Genomic DNA, 19,005 nt, shown 5'->3' on the forward strand with positions numbered 1-19,005 from the left:
TTGTTCAGAGCAAAACTTATACATGTTTTATTAGTAATTATTGTTACAACAGTTAGATTATTACTAATGTTATATTTTGACAAAGAATTGAAATACAATGAATGAAAATTTCATCTTAATGGGTTTTTTCTTTTGGAAAAGTCCAATATCAAGAAAAACGAATTTCTTGAAAATAGGATCAATCCATTAGTTTGTATCTTTTCTCTTGAACGCCTGTTACTCCCATTTGTATTTCTATGATAGTATGAAGTGGCACCTGCAAATTGGAACCATAACAGATGTAAGAACTCAAAAACGCAAGTTCCCATAACTCATCCTACTTTTTTGTAGCTTTTCTTTTTCCAATTCTATTATGGGAGAGCTTTCAATCCCTATCTTGCTTTGACTCTATTTCTCTCAAAGTGCCCATATCCAAAAGCATATTCGGTCATGCATAAGGAGACAAGAGCACAATTGTACTCGACACTTGTACCTGAGTTCAAGTAATATATAGCTCTACCCCCAACGGTAAAAATCAAGGTAGAGATGCTAAGATATGATTCTGTGTTCTTTTTCCATTTTGTGGATCATAGATGATGTTCTATCGATATCATCAGAGAGAGAAGGAAGCATCAGAACTTCGAAAAAGTTGAATATACCCATTTCGAACACATCTGTATCCTTGAGTTCAAGTAATATAGCTCTATCTCGATGGTAAAAATCAAGTAGAGAAACTAAGATATGATTCTGTTTTCTTTTTCCACTTCGTGGATCAGAGAGAAGCAAACGATAAGTCACCCACAAGAAGAAATAAGTATAGATACACCAATTTCAATTTGTCTATTAGTTACCTCAATGTGAGGAATTTCTTTGAGGGGCCTATCAGCAAAATAAGCGTATAATGCTCTCAACACAGCCTGCAAATTGAAACCAAAAACAAATCATTCAAGATGTATAATAAATTCAGAAGATGAGAAATTATATAAAGCACAAGATTTTGCTGTTAAATATAACCTGGTGAGATATCACTACAACGGGTGCTCTTTGTCGTTCAAGCTCAATAATTACAGGTTCAAGCCTGCATTAATGTGGAAAATGAATTAAATCTCACAAGTTCAAATGTAAAACATTATTTGCAAACAATTGAAAGTTCAGAATGTCGAGAAACTCTTAACCTTTGAATAACATCCAGGTAAGATTCTCCACGAGGATACCGATATCTAAGCTTGTCTTTCTTGCGAGATCTATAACAACAATAAGACATAATCACCTAAGACTGCAGTAATGAAGAAAGCAAACCGCAATCGAGGGGCAAAAAATCATTACAAGCTTTTTTGATACATCACAAGCACGGTTAGAGGGACCCAATATATTAGAGCACCAAAACCCTTAAGGGGCGTTTGATTCACAGGAATCCGTGGTAATGTAAGATTCTGAATTTCCATCCCCTTGTTTGGATTTTGAAGATTACCTTGAGTTGGGAATCTTACATTCCTAGCTGTGCTTAAGATTTGGTAATATATAGAGTAATCTCATTACCACCTCTTCCTTAGGTAATGTAAGATTCTCAATATAATGTCAAATTTACCCTATCTTTTTATAAATTTGGTCTATTACAACTTATTCTCCAACTTTTTTTCTGCCTTCTTTTTCTATCATTTGTGACAACCATTTCTAAACTAGATGAAATTAAGGAACTAGTTCAGTTAAATTGAATAGGACTTATTTATTTTTGTACCAAATGGATTGGCTTCAATTATATCAATTATATCTTCGACACAACACCTTTATGGGTGTAGAATATGCATCTCCTACAGAAATTGCAATTCTGAATCAGCAATGAAGAAAGTGAATGGCAGAGACAATAGATGATGCTGGGTTATACGGACATCAAATTAAAGCAACTTAATCTATATGTTGACAAAAATGAGGTGGAGGAGGAATTGAGAAAGTTCTGGTCTAGGACCAAAGATTTTAAGGAGGGTGGATAAAGAGTAAAATAAGAAGAAAATTAAATTTTGATAGAGATGAGAAGGATGACGGGTTTGAAACTAGAAACCAGCTTCGGTGTGAACCTTTTGTTGTCTTACATTGTCATCTGCTTTCTACCTTCTTCCATTGGGTTTCCAATAGAGATCCCGGTCCACTTTGATGAATAAAAAAGAGAGGAAGACTAGAATAATGGAAGCATCTAGACAAGTCCACGTTATAGGATTTTGTGGTCTTCAACTAACTTGTCTTCTAGAAATGTAAAAGAAAAAAATCCCAATTACAATACAAGCCTAATTACATATGTGATAATATAAAACCATTTCAGTTATGGCCCCCCATTAGGATATAAGTCGCATTACCTTCAATATGATTAAAAAAATCCACCTAGACAAAAGCCTCAAGTTAGTTTTATGTAATCTATAAGACAATAATTCCAAAAATATGTTCATTAGCCATTCAATTATAAAAGGTAATATCCCCTAAGAGGTTAGAACTGTAGAAAAATTAAAAAAAAAAAGAAAAAAAAAAGAAAAGGAGAATGAATCCCCGTTCCTACATCCTATTTCCAGACACTTCTCAGCCAATTCGGCAAATCCAATATTTTTTATGAAAGGAGAGTCAAAACACTAGGATACATACTCATATCCAATATCCATAACTGAGTGAATGTGACATAACAAAATTTTGAAGGCCAACAATAAGAGCTTATTAACAACATTAGATTCTCTTGCATTCAATTTTCTTAACCAACAAGAAGAGAAATGTAGCATGAGGGTGATGAGGAAGCCTTACTCATATTCCTCTGGCATATTCTTCTTTATTTCTTCATAAGTCATTCCATCACATACTCCAGCGTTTATCTCATCCAGTGCACGCCATTGTATCTATCAAAAGTGTGAAGAATTATATGTCTGTTAACATATCAATATATACTTCATTCAGCAGCCAGAATGGGCTAGAATATGAAAGAAAGGACGTAAAAGTTACTTTCTTATGGTTTCCCACTAACCTTTGGAAATCCAACAATTGGACTTGCTGTCAGAATCGTTCTCTGTAGGGTGCTGGTCCATATCTAGATTACAACAAAATCACAAAAAATAAATAATGCTTATACATATTCTGCACACGTAAAGCTTGATAAAGTTTCAGTTATCTATGCCTATTTCAAGTACAGAGGCTGCAAAATATATAACATCTGAAGAAACAGTATCCCATAACATCTATTCAATTTGATTTACTCAAACCATGATGCCAATTGATAAAAAAGAAACAGATGATACCAAAATGTAGATCTTTGACATATACTCAACTGATCTACAGTTTGCATGCATTTTCTTTTTCTTTTCTTTTCTTTCTTTTTTTTTTTTGAATTTAGATCAATAGACTACCAAATGACACTATCTCAAGCAAAAGAAATAACAACCAACAGGGGATAACTCCACTTTTCAAGTACATAAAGCAGGTTTCCAAATGTAAAGAAGGACCAGGACATGGAACGGGGAAGAAATGTAAAATTGATGCAATTGAATTCTGAAAGAAGTGATTAACTTTGCTTGGTATAAATGTAAACAAATAGGTGAAGCTTACAGAAGCAGTCCTTTCAGATTTCAGTCGCTTCTCAACAAAGTTTGCGAGTTTCTTCATATAAATTTCTCCGGTATCACTGTTGCAACAGGAAAAGAAATTTCCTGGTAAGTTAAAACTGGATACTGGCATATGCTAATCCAACAAGCACAATGAAATCAGAACAATAATAGCAAAGATAAGAGGATATCTCTCCTGACAGGATATTAAACAAATATCGATTACATAAGTCTTCTGATAAAAGTATATCATGAAGAAAAGAAAGATGAAAACAATTTGCAACCACCTGTTATATAATGCCATCAAAATAATAGAAAAGGCTTACCTCAATACACTGTCACCACCAATTCTGCCTCTAACATTATCACGACTCTCTCCATGCCTGGTAAGTAGTATTGGGCGAGGTGTCAGATGTGTATTAACCTGCAAATCATAATATGAAAATTGTAAATGTAAACATTTAAATCAAGTATCACTCCAGAAATGGTAGATGCTAAGATTTCATTGAAGGTTCAGATGCCTTCCTAGAGAAATTAAAAAAAAAGAAGAAAAAAAAAGGGCACTTCTGAGATGAGTAATAGTCACAAAAGATACATATAGAATAATTAATGTAACAGGTGTAGAATCTGAATGTTACAAGTCTCAAGCTTCCTTCCATATCTTGCAACATAACGCAGACAAAAGAGCAGTTGCCAAATGTTGTCAGATATAATTTCACCCAGACTTGATCTGTTAATCATGATTTAAGCCATATCAAGAAGAAAAAAGAATACCAAAGAGACTCCAAATTTTTCAAAGCTCCAATTTATTAAAAGGGTTGTCGTTCCTTTAACCAAAAAAATGTTTTGCATCCAATATAACAAACACAAGGAACTGAGAAAAGGGACTTAATAAGTAGACTTTATAATGTGACATAATTGAAGCTCATTTCTTATTGTATACCATACCAAGAAGAAGACGATTCGTCCAGGAAGATAGCCACTGATGTTGTTAACCTGAATCCAGTTAAAACATGCAAAATCTTAGATCATATTGCAAAGCCATTAAATCATCTAAGAAGTTGAGAAAGAGAAGGGGTAAACATTTAAGAATTAATACTTAAGGAAATAAGAAACAAAAGATATGCTAGAAAAAGCTTTAAGAACAACAATGCCATTATAATGACAACTTTCTCCATATATTGGCCAAACAAGACAGGACCAAATACACAAACTACTTTTAACGAAAAGTACAACAATACAGACTAGTTAAACCATGTTATGGCCACAATGAACATTGATCCCACATGCATATGCATGAAGCACAAAAGCCATATAAAAGAAGGAGATTTGAACTTAACTTGTATTTGTCCACCATGCCCACTAGCCATATCAATCATTTTGATGTACGACCCTTCATCAACTGGTTCATAAACCTAGTAACAATAAGCACAAAGGTACACCTTAGAATGGTAATCCGCATCCGAAGCAAACATGTTAACGAAGAACTACAAAAGCAATTCAGGAACTACCTTTTCGTAATTAGCTAACCGGGTTGTAAAGTCTTGTAATCCAGCTTCGAAATCTGGCCTACAAAACTAGATTGATAAGCAAGTCTAAAACTTTTCATCTGAGCAAGAAGTAAAAGGTTATTGATAATAGCCTTACTCTTCTGCATAGTCAGGACTTTGTTGAATTTTAAGGCGAATATTTCTTTCAATAATCCTTTCATCATTGCATATTGTTTCTAGAAAAATAATCTACAATCAAAAGCAAAGATAAACGTATTAGAAAATCAAAACTAGATATATTTAATTCTGGCTTAATTTATTATATCATTAAGCAATACATCACATGTACATTTGTTAATCATGATTCTAGTAAAACAGCATATGCAAAATCATGAATAGCACAAAATATGAGCCCCCTATTAGGTCCTGAATGCAGTCCTAACCAACCTAACTAAAGTGCATTAATTCATACCCAAATATTTGTGTATGGCCACCTGAGTAAATCAACAAGTATATGACCCAAGTAACCAGAAAAAGTAAGGTGTCACGCCCTTAAGTTATATTAGCTTTTTCTTTTCATCTGTAATATATCATACATGCTCCACCCAATAACCATATCAGCTCTACTAGGATACAAATAGCTGGTTCCTTGCCATGTAATAACAGTACCTTACATCTTCCTTCAGCCATTTTCATCAGCATATTCCGTCTACTCCTGCTACTGTTAGTTGCATCAAATATTCCAACCTACACTTAAAAAGGGATTTAATACAGTAAATTTGTCAGCAGAACGAGGGAGAAAATAATTGTCACATAAGAACTTACCTGGCCACCTTCTTGCATCCAGGCTATCATATCATCCATTGCCAGGGCTGCTACCTAGTAGCAAGTGACTTATTAAAACTACGTACAAAACAGAAGACTAATATGGTTACCATCAATCAATCATCAAAGAAAAACCAACTTCATTAGAAAAAGTATATTTGTCAATGGCAATTCCAGCCATGAAGAGATGAAAACCACAAATTGCTTTGGATCATGCAATTACTTCAAAACTACCTCTTGTGACTCTTACTCTTGTGGTATCTGCCTACAAATATTTCATTTACATAACTTCAAGATGGGTTAGAAGTTTTTACTAGATGTGCATATAATAGGGAAAAAATTGCCAGCTTCTACTTAGGTGCCACAGAATGTTTCCTGAAAGTGTTTAATGACTAAAACTGCTCTTGAAAATAAAATAAAATTCCAAATCTACTATCTTCTAAGGAGCACTAATACCGTAAACTGGATTCTTAAAAATTGAAATACATCCATAACATCCAAAACTCAGTTGCCTCCCAATTTAAAAGCAATTATTAGACATTACTAATTTCAACAACACCAAGAAATTTAATACTAATTTAGTCCACATAAACAATTATTAAACCATCGACATAAATGGCATCAACTTGGGCCCTTGAAACAAATAACTCAATTCTGGAGAAAAAAACAAAGACTCTTCCAGAGACGCTCACCTCATTACGTGCCTCCATGCCTTCAGGATTGTCTGCTCGGAAAAAGTCAGCACTCTGCATGAAAGAGTGAATAACCAACCAAAAATCATTTCGGAAAAAAAAAAGTTCGCACCATATCCCATTTTAATTATCAAGTTACTAGATAAAGCCATTAACAGAAAGTGAGTTTGTTAAGCTGCAAAGCAACAGCACAAATTTTACTAGCAGCTTCACAAGAGATTCTCCCAGAAGATAAACTTGAACAGAGGTACTCAGACTTACCTGGTTTGTACCATGTTTGAGTCGTCGATACTGTTATGGACAAAGAAAGATCCAAGTTATTCTTCTTTCATTTGAAACAAGTCAAAGCAAAAAGACCATTCAAGGTAAAATGCACTAACCTTGCCAACATTAAAATGCTTAGTATCATGTCCCAACCAGCGAAGATATCGTGTAAGTTTAACAGCAGTGAAGGTCTTTCCTCGAGCTGGCAAACCAACCTGAGAGTCAAGCAACTAATTAGCACCACTTATTCTTAAAAACTTCAGCTGATTCTCTTTCAAGTAATTAGTAGAATACATGCCATATGGTTCTATTTTAGGAATATGAAGATGATTAACATTTTAAAGTCTAGATATCACAGATGTGACAACTAAATTATAGTAAAGGAGGTGAAAGATGATAACATATAAAAAGCTCACAAATTACTTATAAAGAAGAATACCAGGACAATGGCTAGATGTCTATCCTCCTTTGGTCCAAGCATCTGATCAGCTACAGCTGCAGCTGCAACAGCTCCAGCAGCTGCTGGCATCGAATTCTAAAAATAAAAGAAAAAGAAGTAAATATAAGAACACCACCAGAAAGAGAGAACAACTCATACGTTACTATGAGGAAACATATGTCATCCAACCTTATTTTTACTGTCCAATTTAAGATCAAAACTAAAAGTACTTGAACTAGAAGATTTGACCAGTCTGGGAGATCCAACACCCCTATCCACGAACAGCCCCCTGTGACTGTCTTGCTTTTGCAAAGGTGAAAAGGTCCCCACAGATTTTGATTCAACCATCCCGGATCCTGAATATACCTTAGAAGGGTCCGGTATGATAACCTCCATCTCCTATGAAAAAGTAAGTACATAGCATTAGATGCAAACTATCATAAAAGCCATGGAGCTTGGTAACCTTTGTAAATGATCTCTGCCTATTAAGTATGCAATCTAAGATGCAATGTGAACAACAATTTGCTTACATATCACTTGATGGATAGGCCTCTGGAACTTGCCATTACATTTAGAATTAAGATTTATGTTTACTAAATAATATGATCTAAAAAATTACACAGCATGGAATACCAGAAAACCTATGTTATACAGGCTGGGGCTTGAGTGTCAGATAAGGGTCTCTGTCTAACACAAGTCTAAACTTTTCCACGCATTTGGAGAGTTGAACATCCATGCCCATGTCCGTCCAAAGTGTCAGACACAGGCACTTCAAGAAAATAAAGTGTCAGAGTAGCAGGACAACATTGTGCGTTAACATCCTTAAACTGATAATATGTAAATATCTTTTTCAAGGCCCATAAGACAATCTAGCTTACACATTTGCAAGATGGGTTACCAAGATAAACCTTTATAGTTGCAGGTCGATCGCCAGAAACCCCAGAAGAGGTTAGAGACCGTGGATTTTCTGCCAAGTTGGCTGCATAAACGAGCCCTGAGTTTGCAGAAGTGGATGGAGCAGGTACAACATAATGTTCAAGGTCAAGCTCCAAACTAGCAGAAGAGCCGTTCTGTACAGTAAAACAAAGGAATTTTACATTCAAGTACCTTAACAAACATAAGGCTCAAGAATCAAGGCAAAGCTCCAATCAGCTGTAGAGCTGATAATTCAGAAATGATAATTTACACATGAACCCATCTTTTCAATACATACCGCAGGTTGAAAAGCACTTTTCTCTTAAAAATAAAAGATTGAGAGAACATGGACCAAATAGGACATACCTCATGACCTGTCTCTGGAGCTGCATTGATGCTAACATCAGGAATGCCACGAACAGTCGAAGGCCGGAGATTATCTTGATAAGCTCTCCAACTTGCCGCAAGATCAAAGGGTGATACCCTGTCTGCTTTAATGAACACCCGATACTCAAGAACCTCCTCATTATCTAGCTTAAATAGTGCCAGTCTAGCATGTCTAGCATCCCCTTGTAAAGTACCCCCAGTAAGCAACCGGTTTGGACCCTCCTCGACAATACAAGGCATGTAACCATGCTTAGGCTTCAACAAGAACTTGAAATCCAAAGTTTCTAAATTTAAACAGGTAAAACACACAAATAAGTAGAAAACTCCAATGAATTCCTAAGATTCACTTTAGCTACTATTTTTGAATCCAACAAAAATAAAAAAAATAAAAATAGAAGTAGCAAAAGCAGAAACCCAAACAGAGCCTTAAAATTTTACATCAGAAACCCCAAAGGTAATCTCTAAATTTGGAAACCTGATTCTTAAAAACGTAGAGGACTAGTAGACTATACAGTATTAATTCAATAGTGCAATGGAGTTTTTTTCAGCTTCAATAAAAAATTTAATGATAACATCTTCTAAAAAGTTGGTAAGTTAAAGGATAATCTTAATTTTCCCAACACCCATATTCTATTTAGTTTTCCCAGTAACCAAACAAAACCATATCCAAAAATGAAAGAACAGAAAAAAAAAAAAGAGTAGCAACCCTAGCAACACACTTTACCATGATTAGGAGGAACAACGAAGCTCAGCTCCCACATCGAAGCCGATTCTCGCTCCATTGAAAGCTATCACCATTTAAAAAAAAAACAAAATTACAATTACATAACTAAAAATTAATTCAAAAAAAATGAAACTAGAGAGAGAGAGAGAGATTACAGCTTTGGTTGAATCCCAAGAACCAACCAGAGGAACAGAGCCATAAATATGAGGGATAAGGTCTCCTTTCTTCTTGTAATTCTCCATCTTCAACGAAACGTAGAGTTGGCCACCGGCTTGGTCAAGGCTCTCCTCTCGTTCTTCACCTCCATGCAACCCTCCATCGGCGTTCCTCGATGTTCCCGTCCCCATTCAATTCGCCTCTCTCTTTTCTTATTCCAATAATTAAAAATTTTTAATAGATGTAAGCGGCACTTCAAAATTTAGGTTCAGCTGCTTTCATGGTTGAGTAAATACTGAAGGAAGTATATTCCTAGTTTTTCTTTTTTTTCTTATTTTTATTGTTTGGATGGATAAGAAAGAAGATTGAATCCAGAGATTTATATTTATTATTATAAGAAAATAAAATGGAGAGTCCAGAATTGTTTGTCTGCATTCATCACTTTTGGCATTTTCTTTTTCATTTTTTTTATAAATTTCCTAATTTTATTTTTTTATTATATTTTAAATTGTTGTCTATATATATTTTTATTTAGATTAATAACTGAATTTAATTTTCATCACATATTTTAGTGTTTTGTCTGATATTGATATTTATTATTACTAGAGGCGTTCATACACCGAGTTAGGTCCAATCAAAATTTTAGGCTCATTTGTTAGATTTGGGCTTGATCCGAATAAAATCCGGGCTCATCCCGGTCAGTATTAAATTTTTATATATAAAATTTTAAAAAATTATATAATATATTAAAAATACTAAAAACATTAAAATCAATATTTCTCAACAAATTGAAAATAAATTTAATTAAGTAAATACCTCTGAAATAGTAATAAAATTAATAATAAAATAAGAGTTATACAATAATCATAAAATAGTAACAACATAATAGTGAAATGGTAGTAAAATAGTGGAAAAAAATAGTAAAAAAAATTTAAAAAAATTATAGTTTTTTACATATTTAGGTCGGGTCAGGCCAAAAAAGCTTTACTCGAGGCCTAGCCCGTCTAAATAGGCCTTTTTTTTTCCAAACTCATTTTTCAGACCTATAATTTTTATTAGAACCCTCTCACTTTTTGAATAGACCTTCGAGAAGACTAAATTATCCGACTCATAAATAAGATCTAATTGTAACTCTATTAAAATTAGATAACATGGACAACGGGTTTATAAAAGTTACACATGTGGCACATTATTTGTTAATGCAATTGTGACAATTAACACCATGATTGGTTAACATCGTCCAATTTCAGATACTAATCTAAATAAATATATATATTAATTTTAACATTAAAGCCAATTTTATAAATTAAAAAAAACCTATTTACCCTTTTAATTCATAATATAACATATACATTTTGATTTTATATAAACATTTAATTTTAATTTTAATTTACTTTTCGCAAACAAATGAGAGCGTTATTGTTATGACATTATTTCAATTTATTGTATACTTTTGTACGTAAGGATTATCGTGCGTAAGCCTACAATTATTGTGTAAACACGTTCTAAATATGTTCGACCCTCAAAAAATACAACCAAGCCATTTGCCTAAAATTGGGTTTGGTTCCTTGATCAGTTTCGAAAGTTTCACTCATGTGAAAGGATTTGAATAAAAATATAGGCTCGAAAAATAAATTTTGATAAAAAATTAATGTTTATTTTTTAAACGAATCGAGCCTCGAGTAAGATTTTTTAAGCTCGACCCAACTCAAATTAGCCTAAACTTTCTTTTCTGTTATTTTTTGTTGTCATTTTATTATTTTATTGTTATGATTTGAATATTGTATAACTATTATTTTATGGTTAAATTTGTTACTATTTTAGAGGTATTTATTTGTTAAGTTGCAACTAACTTAGTGTTTTTCTTCCCAACATTTATTTTTGTATTTGATATATTATATTTTTTAAATTTACTTTTATATATAAAAAATTAATACAAACTAGCCGGATTAGGCTCGAGTTTAATATTTTTAATCTAAATCAAACTTGAGCAAAATTTTAGATCCATTTTCAGATCGAGCCAAGCTCAAGCCTAAAAATAAATCTAAAATTTTACATTGACCCGATCTGAATCCGATTCAACCCAATCTATAATCAAATCTAACCGTGTCTATATAATAAGAATCACATTTTCCTAATTTTTCAAAAGGAAAATATTTACTAGGATGGTCCTAACCTTTGAAGCAAAAAATCTAATCACGAATACAATTTGATAATTACATTCACATTCAAAGATGAGAATACTTAAAGTGGATGTAATTTTGATACTTATATTCACTTGGAAATTGATAATACCTCATCACCAATTCATATTAACAATTAGGGTAAACTATAAAAATAATCATTTTTATTTGCCTCAGACTATATTTTAGTCACTTATGTTTAAAAATATTATGTTTTAGTTATTTACGTTATCGTTTTGTTACGAAGTGGTTACTCTACCACTGAACTCCATTACCTTCTTAACGACAGTCCTACGTAGCAATCCAAATAGATTTTAAATATCAACTTAGATGTCTAATTGCTGAGATAAAAATATATTTTTAATTAAATAAATTTAATTTGGATTGCTATGTAAGACATCTAAATTTGTATTTAAAATCTATTTGGACTTCCATGTAGGACGGCCGTTAGGGAGGTAACGGAATTTAACGGTAGAGTGACCACTTCGTAACAAAACAATAATATAAATAATTAAAATATAACACTTCAAATTTAAGTAACTAAAATATAATTCGAAACAAACAAATCACTAACAATTAAATTCTTCAAACATAACAAGTTTATCTTTTCTTTTTTATTTATATTTTTTAAAATAAGAACAACAATTTTGCTGGCCACCTTTGGGCCGTGGTTGTCTTTTTGCTTAGATATTCCCTTTGCTTTAAGTGACATTATCTTAATCTTGCTTTCTACGTTTAACACGAATACATATTGTTAGAAAAGGACAGATGCCAAGTTGTCAACATGTAATGCCCAATGCATTTTTCTGCAATTCAAGCTTTGGGTCCTTACTGATCAAACAGTTTTACAGTGAAATGGTTCGAAGGTTTAAGTTCCTATAATATGACCAAAGTGAGTGACTGGATGTGCAGCAATCTTGGCTCTAAAAACAGAAAAAGATATCTGACTAAATTTACAAAACAGGTCCATCAAAAGGCCTTCCACCCTAAATAGTAATCTAAAAGCTTTAGGGAATGAAGCAATTGCCAGTTCTCCATGAGACACATCTGTCAGAATATTAAACTGTGAACAAACCTGAGAAGTTTTGGCAAGTTCAAGGCCAAAAGTAAATGATGGGACTCAAGGGACAGCCTGGTCCTACTCCATAACCAATGGCACAGCCTTCCAGTTTAATTTATTTTTATATCTCATCTCATCTTCGCTTCCATCTGAATATAGAAGACTCAAAAGTAACATTTAGTTTCATTTATAATATAATCACACAAGAATTATGCAAAAGAAGAAACACATGCTGACATTCAAGAATCAACATATTCGGAACAATCAAGAAGTTACAGATTTTTCACATAAACGATCACACTACTTAAAGCATTCTCATATAAAGGACATGTTAAATCCTTCCAAATTCTCATGGCTGCAAAGTACAGTAGATACTAATGGCTGATGTCCAGATTTTGTCAGTATAAGTAAAAACGGCAGTCTTCCCAATTTTAACTCCCTAGTAAGAGATTTTACATCTCACTAAATCTACCAATCAATACTCCCCTGAACTTTTTTTATTTGAAAACTAGTTATGCAGAAGAAAAACAGATATACGTTTGTTAAAGTTTATCAAAAAGACAAACAAGCACACAAGCTCTCAAATTAAAGGAGTGATTTAGCAGTGCATCATAAGTTTTTATGAGCTAAGCCCTCAATTTGCAAAATGCATATGATTACGAGCAACTTACATTGTGGCTCGTACTGAACCCCAAAAGTCAACCTTCCCAACTTGCTTATGAGCCATGCACTCCTTAGCAATTGGTCTTCAACTGCAGATGATAGAAACTTTTGAAATATAAGTTTGTTTCCATACACTTTCATTCCTTATGAAGAAATTCGTAACATAAGGAACCTTGAGTGATAATAACAATCCAAATTTAAAAGCAGGGATTTATTAGTTACTACAATGAATCCAAAACATATACTGGCAAAGGGCATAACTGTGACTCCAGCTGATAACCATCCTGATCCATATTTCAATCCCATGACACCGTAGTCTTCAGCAGTTACTCTGCCGGGGAGTTATAGATTTCATCAGCAGAATCAATGTGATAAACGTGGCAAAAGTGGAAGCAGGAAATACCATGAAAGTGTGCTTAAAAAATATGATTTACTTTTTCTTTAACAGCAATGGCAAAATACCAGATACCCAAAACCATATCTCGGAAAGTAAGTGCAGGACCTCATCCGTAAAACACTGAAGCGAAAGCTCACCATGAATTGTGCAAAAACCAGAAGAAATGTGGAAAGAAAGCGAAACTTTATACTTCAAACTGCAATGCCTTATGGATCAGAACATTTTTATATATTTTCTTATTAAAATTTACATTTTTTAGTTAATATTTTTATATACTTTTTTTTAAATTTGAATGTTTTTAATGAATGACACAACACCAGTTGTTATATGTAAAAGAACGCCACTTGACACATTCTCATTGGCTGGTTGTAGGACCAAAAACTATAACGAAATGATAGTTTAAATACAAAAATGAAAAAAAAAGTTTTTTTAAGTATCACCATAGAAAAACGGATATAGTTCAGATGCCAAATCGTGACATAAACCTAATAAATAACCACCTATGTTTATGTAAATATTGAATTCTAGCATGTAGAAAGGCATACCTGAAATGCTGAAAGTGAACGAAGGTTTCCGCCATGACTTGACAGCCACAGCTAGTGATGAGCTGAGAGGTCGCAACTTTCCCTACAAAAAACAGAATGCATGCGTCTTTTGGATTTACTTTGGGTGATCTGGACGGCCTGACTCAATCTAGGCTAAATTTGATAAGAAAAACTTTTACTTTGGGTAGACTAGAATTCAAATTAAATAATAAACTTTTTATTTAAATTTAAGGGTAAATTGCACCTAAGGTTACTAAATTATTAGTAAGTTACATTTTGATCATTCAACTTCAAAAAGTTACAAAATAGTCATTAAATTATTCGAAAGTTTTCATTGAAATCACTGAACTATTCAAAAGTTTTTATTTAATTCATTAGGTTGTTAAGGTTTTTTGTTTTAAAAAGCCTTGCTAGCGAGCTCCAAGCGACAATTTGATGATCAATACAGCGGACTAATACCTATTGACGAGTAGAATAACACACCTTATATCCAAGTTGATCTAACGGCTAATGTCAAGGATCAAAGAAGAAAGCTATTTGAATTTTGGTTCATAAATTCATGACATTCAAAGTTATTTCAAGAAAAAAAAACTGAGCTTTAAAAGAAAATGAGAAGGAGATCTTTCAATTGATGTTGGCGGTGCAAACAAATAAGGCCATATAACAACGATCTTAACAATCCAATGACTTAAATGAAAATTTTTAAATAGCCCAGTAGCCATTTTATAACTTTTTGAAGTTGAGTAACCAAAGCATAAACTTACTAATAGTTTAGTGACGTTCAGTGCAATTTACCCTAAATTTAATTATATCAATATAAGAACATAATTTTTCAATTTGTTATATTAGGGGAGGGATCTACTTACACTAATATATAACTAAACTAATTCTATACACTTCTGTCGAAACTTTTTTTTTTGAAATTGACTTTATTTTGAAAATGAAAATGGAGTCGCCACTAATCTTTTTTTATTTAGATGTGATTGTATCACCTCAAAATTTAATCATAAAAGATTAGTTTACTGAACAATGATTTTTGGCCTACAAAAATCTAAGAAAATAGGTTCGAGAGTCAGTTACCTGTGAGGAAGGATTAACACCCTCATAACGCCCAAAACTTGTACCTAGTTAATTACCTGATGTTTTGATGACGAAAATTAAAAATTCGAAGGGAATTTAAAATACGATCTCTCTTTGCATTGTGTTACTTGGTGGTATTGAAAGAAATCCGATCTAAATTGAATTTTAATGAGGATGCGTTCTCATTTTGAGTTGATCAAAATGAAAAATCATGTCCCGTAAGTTGGGGCATAAAATCTCGAATTCTCGAAAATAAGGACGCTTTTCGTTTAATTATAACCTAAATCTTACAATCTTATTAAAGGGAGGGATATTCAATTATTTTAGTTCAAGGAAAAACCATACCTCGTAATTTAGGGGCACAATTTAACGAATCCTCAAAATAAAGAATATCACATTGGTTTTAATTTCTTCTCATGAATTATGTAAAAACAAATGCATCACTTAATATGATATGCGATTGAGCATAATGCAGGAATGAATAAATATATCTAAGCATAATGGTTAAAATAATAATATAAGAACAAAATAATAGTAGGTGCCATTATCAAATGGTGATGAAACAACTTTAATAATAAATTGGTGATGATAATAATAATAGTGACGATAATGATTTAATTAATGTCGTGTTTAATAATAATAAAAATGATAGTAGTAATGAATCAATGATAAAGTAAAATTTGTTTAATTTAGAAGGTAAAAAATGCACAATAAAAAGGAATATAAATAATATGAACTTTAAGTATTAGCATAGGTAAAAATAATAATAAATAAATAGATAAAAAAATAATTCACAAAAGGGTGATATTAAATAAATGAAGGATTGAATTGGAATTTAAATGAAATTAAAAGCATAAATTATAATAAAATAAATTAATTAATTAATAAGGCAGAATAAAGGACCAAAACATAACGTGCGAAAATGAGCAGGGATCAAATGGGATATTATTCCCAAACCCATTAAACGCACCGTTTTCAAGAGGGATCAAAATAAAAAAAATCTAAAATTAAATGGTATAAAATTTTAAAAAGAAAAAAGACCAAAAATAGAACTATATTGAAAAGCATTTAAAAAGCGGAAGGACTAGGGCCGTAATTAGACCCTTGTAGCAAAAACACGGGGATCCTAGGGGATCCAGGTCGGGTTAGCGGGTGGCTTGAAATGACGCCATTTTGGCATCTGAAAGTTAAGCCCAAAACGACGCCGTTTTATAGGGCTATATAAACTAAAAAATAATTAAAAAATCATTTGTACTTGTTTTTGAAAAAAAAACCTTTGCTCTCTTATTTTTTTTCTCTCAATGCTTCCTTGGTCCAGCCATAGGGGTCGTCACCGATCCGCCATGGCCACCGATCACCGGCAGCAACTGTCGTCACCTCCAGTGGCTAGAATCTATAAAAAAAAACCCTTTTTAGAACCTTTTTAAACCTTTTTAACCCCGATTTGAAGTAAAAATGACGAAAAATCAGAAATCTTTAAGAAACCTTTCGGTTTCTCATCTGACGACGATATTGTCTTTCATCGGAGACAGTGACCTCAGCCTCACACGGCGAAAAACAAACGACTCAGTTAAGAAGATATTATTTTATTTTTATTTTCGCAAAAATAAAATAGATAAAAACAAATTACCTTTTTTTTAAAACTTGTTTGCTTTTTTTCTTTTGGATAAATTACAACAATAGTCACTCAACTTTGGGGTAGCTGACAAAATATCGCTCAGGTTTCAATTCAGTCACTCTACTTTCAAAAAATAAGAAAATAGTCACCATTAACCATTTTCCGTTACGTCCGTAACAGATCTATCCTTTTCCGTTATTCACTTAACAGAAAAGGCCATTTTCCATCCCCCTCCCTCTTCCTTACCATCCCTCCCCCTATCACAAACCCTTTTACTTTTTTCCAAACCTCCCCACTATGTATTATTTCTCTCACCCTCAACAAAGTTGCCATGTCCAAAGGAATATATTTGATTTGTTTTCCTTCTCAACAACCTTGTCAATGAGACTTTCATGTTTATCATCAACATTTTCTTTGTCATTTTCATTTTCTGTAGTCTTCTTTTCATCAGGACCATTTTGCTCAGTAGAGTCCCCAGCTGAAGCACTCTTTAATTTAAACGCAACAAGTAAGCCCTTCGGGTGTTTGCGATCATCATTACATCAAATTTGATTACAAACATACCACAAGAAAAAAAAAGTAATCCCATCAGAAAATTGTGGTAAATTACTTACTTTTCTTCAGCATTCGAGCCGTTTGAAGTTGTGATTGAATGATTGCGTTCAAACTCCTCTACTTCTTTTTCTCTTATAACATCAAAATCCTTCCTGAAAAGGAAAATGTGAGAACTAAAACATTAAACCATTTAGTCAAAACCAGTATCTAATTCCAACTCAAAAACCATATTTGGTATTAGATGACATGAACTCTACACTGAAATTGCTTAAACAAGCAACTGCCAACAATAGCTTACTTTGGTTTTAATTTCAGTTTAGCACCTGCAAAAACCAAGCTTTGCTCCAAAATTGTTTAGGTATCTTCCGCAGCCAAGAATTTGATCAAAGCCGTGCAGCAAAAATACTTTCTTTGCACCACATGACAAGGCAATCTCACACTATTAACCTAAAACAAGTAAATAAAATGACGAGTTTACATTAAACCCTACAGAAAGACCACCATTTTACATTGCAATTAGACAATCAAATATTTTGATACCGTTGAGCAAAAATACCTTAGCATATTAACCGAAAAAGGCTTCTAATGCTTCCATCAATTCCTCAGGCTCTAATAGCTTGGTGTTTCTACCAATTTTCTTCCCTGAAAAAAGGGGGGGGGGAGAGCAAAGAAACTCTTCAATTCATTGGCTCAGAAGAAAATAAAGGAAATTTTAGGTTTCTTTTTTTTGGGGGGTAAAATTGACAATCTTCAGAAACCTTGAGGGAAGATGAAATTATGAGAGTTTGAGCAACAAATTTCAAAGTACAGTCTGGTACATTCCTTTGGACATGGCAGCTTTGCCGAGGGTGAGAGAAATGATCGTAGGGAGGTCTGAAAAAAGTAAAGGGGTTTGTGATCGAGGGAGGGGGATGGGAGAGGGATGGAAAATGGCCTTTTCTGTTGAGTGAATAATGGAAAAGGATAGCTCCGTTACAGACGCAACGGAAAATGGTTTGTGGTGACTATTTTGTTATTTTTGATAGTTGAGTGATTGAATTGAAACCTGAGTAACTGTTTTGTCAGCTATCCCAAAGTTGAGTGACTGTTGGTGTAATTTACCCTTTTTCTTTTTGCAACCAATACATCTCAATCTTTTAGCTTTTATAGTCGATTACACATATATTTTCTTTTCTTTCTTTTATTGTTTTTGCTATTTTTATCATCTGTCTTGTTTTTTTTTCTTTGCTGATGTTTGTGGTCAACGACGATGGGAGAAGCATACCCTTGCCATTTTGGTGAAATGGCGGCAGAAAAGGCAGACCTCGAGGTGAGGGGACTTTGGGAAGCATGCCCGTTGACATGGCGAATAGCAGTGGTTGGAAGCTTTAGAGTGGCTAGGGTTTTTTGAAAAATTTAAGGTTTTAGGATTTAGTTGATTTGGCTTTTAGGGTTTTGTATTGGTTTGGGCCTGTAATT

The 19,005-nt window shown here is 33.1% G+C and overlaps 1 protein-coding gene across 2 annotated transcripts; it reads right to left on the reverse strand.

Moving 5' to 3' along the window:
• On the reverse strand, nucleotides 1–9,868 carry LOC107963840 (6-phosphofructo-2-kinase/fructose-2,6-bisphosphatase). 2 transcript variants are annotated; one of them, XM_016900336.2, is made up of 23 exons: nucleotides 9,446–9,868; nucleotides 9,291–9,354; nucleotides 8,546–8,850; nucleotides 8,173–8,334; nucleotides 7,454–7,663; nucleotides 7,265–7,360; nucleotides 6,942–7,040; nucleotides 6,823–6,852; nucleotides 6,562–6,615; nucleotides 5,870–5,923; nucleotides 5,714–5,791; nucleotides 5,202–5,293; nucleotides 5,066–5,123; nucleotides 4,895–4,969; nucleotides 4,503–4,550; nucleotides 3,881–3,978; nucleotides 3,559–3,634; nucleotides 2,981–3,043; nucleotides 2,764–2,855; nucleotides 1,155–1,223; nucleotides 994–1,057; nucleotides 831–896; nucleotides 1–256 (listed from the first exon to the last, which is right to left on the reverse strand). In XM_016900336.2, the coding sequence occupies exons 1-23, from the start codon at nucleotides 9,635–9,637 to the stop codon at nucleotides 179–181; spliced, it is 2,223 nt and encodes a 740-aa protein (XP_016755825.2). In that variant the 5' UTR covers nucleotides 9,638–9,868; the 3' UTR covers nucleotides 1–178. The 2 variants fall into 2 exon arrangements, with proteins under 2 accessions (XP_016755825.2, XP_040962511.1); XM_041106577.1 differs by lacking the exons at nucleotides 1–256; nucleotides 831–896; nucleotides 994–1,057; nucleotides 1,155–1,223 and having other exon boundaries at nucleotides 2,803–2,882.
• Nucleotides 9,869–19,005: the final 9,137 nt, after the last annotated feature.

Source organism: Gossypium hirsutum, chromosome A03 (genome assembly GCF_007990345.1).
Source record: "Gossypium hirsutum isolate 1008001.06 chromosome A03, Gossypium_hirsutum_v2.1, whole genome shotgun sequence".
Taxonomy (NCBI): domain Eukaryota; kingdom Viridiplantae; phylum Streptophyta; class Magnoliopsida; order Malvales; family Malvaceae; genus Gossypium; species Gossypium hirsutum.

What these genes read in the sequence shown, in the direction of transcription:
- LOC107963840 (XM_016900336.2), bottom strand. Translation starts at nt 9,637, where the DNA reads ATGGGGACGGGAACATCGAGGAACGCCGATGGAGGGTTGCATGGAGGT. An exon ending in GACATCTAGCCATTGTCCTG is followed by an intron (nt 7,041 to 7,264) that starts GTATTCTTCTTT and finishes CTTGACTCTCAG; the next exon opens with GTTGGTTTGCCAGCTCGAGG. An exon ending in TTGTAGTGATATCTCACCAG is followed by an intron (nt 897 to 993) that starts GTTATATTTAAC and finishes TTCAATTTGCAG; the next exon opens with GCTGTGTTGAGAGCATTATA.